This window comes from Rhinopithecus bieti, unplaced genomic scaffold, assembly GCF_001698545.2.
Source record: "Rhinopithecus bieti isolate Rb0 unplaced genomic scaffold, ASM169854v2 scaffold_31787, whole genome shotgun sequence".
Taxonomy (NCBI): Eukaryota; Metazoa; Chordata; class Mammalia; order Primates; family Cercopithecidae; genus Rhinopithecus; species Rhinopithecus bieti.
The window spans coordinates 6225783-6231094 of NW_016814655.1; the positions used below are offsets into that span (position 1 = coordinate 6225783).

Consider the following 5312-nt stretch of genomic DNA (forward strand, 5'->3'; position numbering starts at 1 on the left):
AAAAAAAAAAAAAGAAAAGAAAAGAAAAAAAAAAGGATTCAACCCTCTAGGAAAACAAAAATAAGCAGTAACAGTTTTTTGACTTAATCTAATAACTTTCACTTACTTCTGAAGTCCAGTAAAATTTCAAGGTCTCTTCTTCATATTTAGAATTTTAATGTTGGGCAGAAATCCAAGAACCTTCTTCAGGCTCAGTGAAATTTTTTTAACGATACCTTTGAACTTTAGGTGTTTTGAAAACACTAATGCAAAATAAAGTTTTAGTGAATTTGATTAGTTTCCAAAAAAGTATTCTTATAAATGGGGCAGTTTAAAGCCTAAAATTCAATTTCGTTAGTATCCATGTTTATCTGGATTTGTTATGGTATTTTAGGCAAAGATACAAAATAACTATTTTTTTAAGCAAAGGAGTAAGATTTGGAGTGACAAGTCACAGTAACTTCTGAAAAGGCAAGACTTGACTGCAAATAATATCAACGTCCCTAAGGCCACCTGTTAAGCTTAAAGTCTATGCATTCCATCATTCTTTAGTCGTAACCATAAAGTCTGGTTTCACACCTAGGAAATACAAAAAGTATCAGATTAAAAGCATCAAATATCAGACTATACAAGTTTGCCAAAGATAAGCATAGCAAAAAGAAAAGCGTGATACAAAGTTAAAGAAATATGTTCCAAGGGATTTAAACACACCCACAAAATCCAATCTTTGCTCACACTGTGCTTCAACCTAAAAGTGACGGGTAACCACAAATACTGACTTATCCCTGACTTACTTCCCTCTAACTACCTCCAACCTTTTTATCTCCTAAATTTCTCAACTGATCTCATCACTTCTTTTGGGTCTTTGCAACTCTCATCTCCGCGGCCTTTCCTTTCCCAGAAAATGATACAAAGCACCTGGCCTCCACATTTTACGGTCCCACAATTTACCTTTAAATTTTGTTTTGCTTACCCTATTAGATACTCATTTTGACCCAATCTCCTGTACCCATGTTTCCCTGACCAATCTGCCTCTTAATTTTCATCACCTTTTCCTTACTATAGTATTTAGCTTCTCCTTTCAAAGTAGCGTTATATACCTCTCCCTGACATTTGTAATTCTAGCTTACAGTCAACACCCTTTTCCCCTCCCAGGGACTGTCATTATAGCCCTAGGTCTTCATTCCCAGTCCTTATCTTCCTTGAGGCCTCTTCCCTTCCAGAGTTTGTCAACAGTAGTTTGGCCAAGCTGGGATTCCACCCTCAAGGCAAAGGCTATCCTCCCTCCCTCATTCTACAAAACTATAAGCCTCTCACCAGCCCTAGCGTTCCCTCCTCCACCCTTAAATCCATCTGCATCCAGCCCTGCCCGTTCCCCTCTACCTACCATATGTCTTCACTCTATCCCGCGCTCCCCTTCCCCAGTCCTGAATGCACCTCCTCTCCAGGGCCTTACCGGTAACCCTGACACTGGGAAGGCCCCGCCAGCGGCCTCACGGCGTTTCTCCACAGAGCTTCCTCCGCTCTTCAGTAACAGTCCCCACGCCCCTTTCCCTCCAGGGCCCCGCGCGCCGCTTGGAGCCCCCTCCTCGATTAAGCTTCCGCTGTCACTTGGCCTCTCATCCACAAGATGGCGGAGCTGCTGCCCCCACCCTGGGTCCGCTCCGCAACCCCTAGCCTCCTTTCTGGAGCTCCCATCCCATGCCTCCAGCTGCCCCGCCGCCAGCCTCGGCCCAGGGTCCCGCTGCCCGGTCCCGCAGTGGGCGGGCGGCACAGGCCCGAGCTCAACGACGCCGCCAACGCCAGCGCCTCCGCCGTTCCCCGGCCTCCACCGTCTCCTCACCATAAACTTGAGTGCTTTCTCTTGCAGCACCGCCTCGGCCGGGTCCATAATCGCCAAGGCCACTGGGTCCGCTCTCCGCCGGGGCCGCCCCTTTGGTGCCAGGCCGCAGCCAACGCAGTGCCCAGATCCCGCCTCCTCTTCCTTCCCCCCGCCCTCTCTTACCTCTCAGGCACAGGCTTAGGGGCCAAGGAGAATCGGCTTTCTCGGTGCGCAGGCGAAAGCCCACTGGCTCACGGGATTTGTAGTTCTGGAGCTTCCCGCAGAAAAAAACTGACGCTACGCGGTGAACCGCAACTCCCACAGTTCACTGCGGCAGCGTTGCGGTTGCCCACAAGCCAGATTTAGATAACTTGCCATTAAGAATAGGAAATTGGCTGATGGGAATTGTAGTTTGCAGCCTCTAAGGATGAGAAACGGGAGGGGCACGGGTGTCTCCGTGGTTACCGAGCGACGCCAGTAGCGGCTTGCCTGGCATTTGTTATCAAGATGGCGACCAATGCCTTACCTGTAGCCCAAATACTAAGAAAAACTGTGGCAAGAATCAGGGGTCCTAGGGCCTGCCTAACTGTGGTTTTAGGGAGCTGAACGTCCCCAAATTTCATATATCTGGCGTCTGCAGGTTTGCGATCCAGAGTAGCTGGGCCAATGGGCACCAGGCAGCAGCTCACAGACCAATGCAGAATTTCAAGGTCCTCCTAAGCTATCGCCACCCACACTTCTCCCAAGGAATCTTTTCTTCCCTACAGCAAGTCAGGGCCAAATAGAACTCGGCTCAAGAAATTCTTGGTGTTGAGAGTTCAAAAAGCGCATAGCTTGCTATTGCTAACTGTGGGATATAAGCCCTGCACTACGGGTCAAACAGGTACTTACAAAAGTCCTTCAACGGTGTAATATAATGGCCTCCAGCAAACAAAGCATATAAGTATTTTCTTTGGCCTGAAAAGGTACAATATGGGTTTATTTTGTAAATTGGGTCTACCTTAGGAGGAGAAAACTCTAGGGTTCGGTTAAAAGTGACCTAGGGCCAGGCACGGTGACTGACACTTTTAATCCCAGCACTTTGGGAGGCCGTGGCGGGTGGATCACCTGAGGTCAGGAGTTCGAGACGAGCCTGGCCAACATGGAGAAACCCCCGTCTCTACTAAAACTACAAAAATTAGCCGGGCCTGGTGGCACACGCCTGTAATCCAAGCTACTCGGCAGGCTGAGGTATGAGAATTGCTTGAACCCGGGAGGCAGAGGTTGCAGTGAGCCGAGATCACGCTACTGCACTCCAGCCTGGGCAACAGAGCCAGACTCTGTCTAAAAAAAAAAAAAGTGAGTTAGATTGTGACAGCCTTGTACAAAATATCTGAATTTATAAAATAATTGAACTAGGAAAATACTTTTCACTTATAGGAAAATCTCCATTTTAAACCATCTTATTCATTCAGTCATTCAACAAATAGTAAGCATATAACCGTGTGCAGACATCATCTCAAGAAGTAGGGATTTATCACTACTTGGGTGGCTAAAATCTCAGACTTCACCCCTATACAATTAATCTGTGTAACCAAAAACCACTTGTACCCCAAAACTATTGAAATAAAATAAAATTAATTAGACAAAAGAAAAGAAAAGGGGATTCATTGATGAACAAGACAGACCCAATTATTTCTTCGTGGCGCTTACTCTTTCACTCTGTTGATACCTTGTCCTAGCCCCTATGTCCACAAAACTCAGGATGATACTTAATACATAATAGGCTTTCAGTTAATAAAAAGTTTTGCTCTTGAATTTAAAAAAAAAAGTCTAGAGCCGGGCATGGTGGCTCAAGCCTGTAATCCCAGCACTTTGGGAGGCTGAGACGAGCGGATCACAAGGTCAGGAGATCGAGACCATCCTGGCTAACATGGTGAAACCCCGTCTCTACTAAAAAATACAAAAAACTAGCCGGGCGAGGTGGCAGGCGCCTGTAGTCCTAGCTACTCGGGAGGCTGAGGCAGGAGAATGGTGTAAACCTGGGAGGCGGAGCTTGGAGTGAGCTGAGATCCGGCCACTGCACTCCAGCCTGGGTGACAGAGCGAGACTCCGTCTCAAAAAAAAAAAAAAAAAAAAAAATTCTACACAAGTGCAAAATGGAGAAGACTTCAAACGCATTCATATGAAAACTAAACTAGCTGGAAGTTTTCAGAGGACTAAGGCAGTAACATGATGGAGTCACAAAAAATAAATAAATAAATACATAAATAAATAAACAAACTAAAAGATGAGGTGTGATGATGGTGCAGCCACTGGAAAAGAGTATTCCAGGCAAAGGTAACTGCATTTTGGTGATTGATTCTGAGAACCAAAACAAGGTCAGTGGGACTTTAGAGGAAGAGTGACCCTAGATGAGACTGCAGAAGAGTATGGGGCTCTATAGGTAAGCCATTATTTAGGCGGCATAAACTGGTCAGATGAATCAGCTGACATGCTTTCTAACTGGCATCAGGGCCTGTACCTTACCAGCTATAAAATACCTTGACTTTCACTCCAGCTTATAGGCCAAGTTAAGGCATTTGGACTGTATCCTGAGAGCTGTGAGAAACTAACTGAACAATTTTAAACATGGTCAGATTTGCGTTTTCAGAAAATCAGAGTCCAGGGTGGAGGAGAGATTAAAATGGAGCACAGCTGGAAGCTGGGGAAAGGATTATGGGGTTGCTGAAATCTTCCTGGGAGAGATGATGGCAGCTTGAATGTGGTGGTGAGAACAGAAAGTAGATGGATTCCAGAGATACTAAGGAGATAGAATCAGTGGAGTATGGTGATTAGATGTGTCATGGATGATGTCAAAAGGATGTGTCAAAGATGACTTCTATGTATCTGGCTCAGGTAACGAATGAAGGATTCCTTTTTTTTTTTTTTTTTCTTTTAAGACAGAAAGCAGAGTAGAAGGAGCAAGTGGTAGGAGGATAATCAGTTCTCTTTTTGGACATATTGCTTCAAGGTGCCTGTGAGATTTCTAAGTGGATTCAGATGTTGGGGAGGCCATTGGATATTCGAAACTGAAGTTGGAGAGAAAGACCTGGGCTACAAATAGGGATTCCAGCATATGAGTGGTAAATGAAACCCCACTCCCGCTTCTTCCCCTGAAAAGAATGAAATCACATAGGGAGCCGGGCGTGGTGACTCACGCTGGTAATCCCAGCACTTTGGGAGGCCAAGGTGGGTGGATCACCTGAGGTCAGGAGTTCGAAACCAGCCTAGCCAACATGGTGAAACCCTATCTCTACGAAAAATACAAAAATTAGCTGGGTGCAATGGTGCTCACTCAGGAGGCTGATGCAGGAGAATCGCTTGAACCCAGGAGGTGGAGGTTGCATTGAGCCGAGATCACACCACTACACTCTAGCCTGGGCCACAGAGTGAGACTCTGTCTGAAAAAAGAAAGAAAGAAAGAAAGAAAGAAAGAAAGAAAGAAAGAAAGAAAGAAAGAAAGAAAGAAAGAAAGAAAGAAAGAAAGAAG

The 5312-nt window shown here is 45.6% G+C and overlaps 1 protein-coding gene across 7 annotated transcripts in view; it reads right to left on the bottom strand.

The window, feature by feature from the left end:
• Nucleotides 1-2123, bottom strand: part of BTRC (beta-transducin repeat containing E3 ubiquitin protein ligase) — a 219764-nt gene extending 217641 nt beyond the window's left edge. For 2 of the 7 annotated variants that reach the window (XM_017851814.1, XM_017851812.1), the window contains exon 1: nt 1823-2018. In XM_017851814.1, coding sequence (XP_017707303.1) covers nt 1823-1870 — 48 coding nt within the window. In that variant the 5' untranslated portion in view covers nt 1871-2018. Of the gene's footprint in view, nt 1-1435 lie in introns of all 7 variants that reach the window. The other 5 variants (XM_017851808.1, XM_017851807.1, XM_017851811.1 and 2 more) reach the window with 4 other exon arrangements.
• Nucleotides 2124-5312: the final 3189 nt, after the last annotated feature.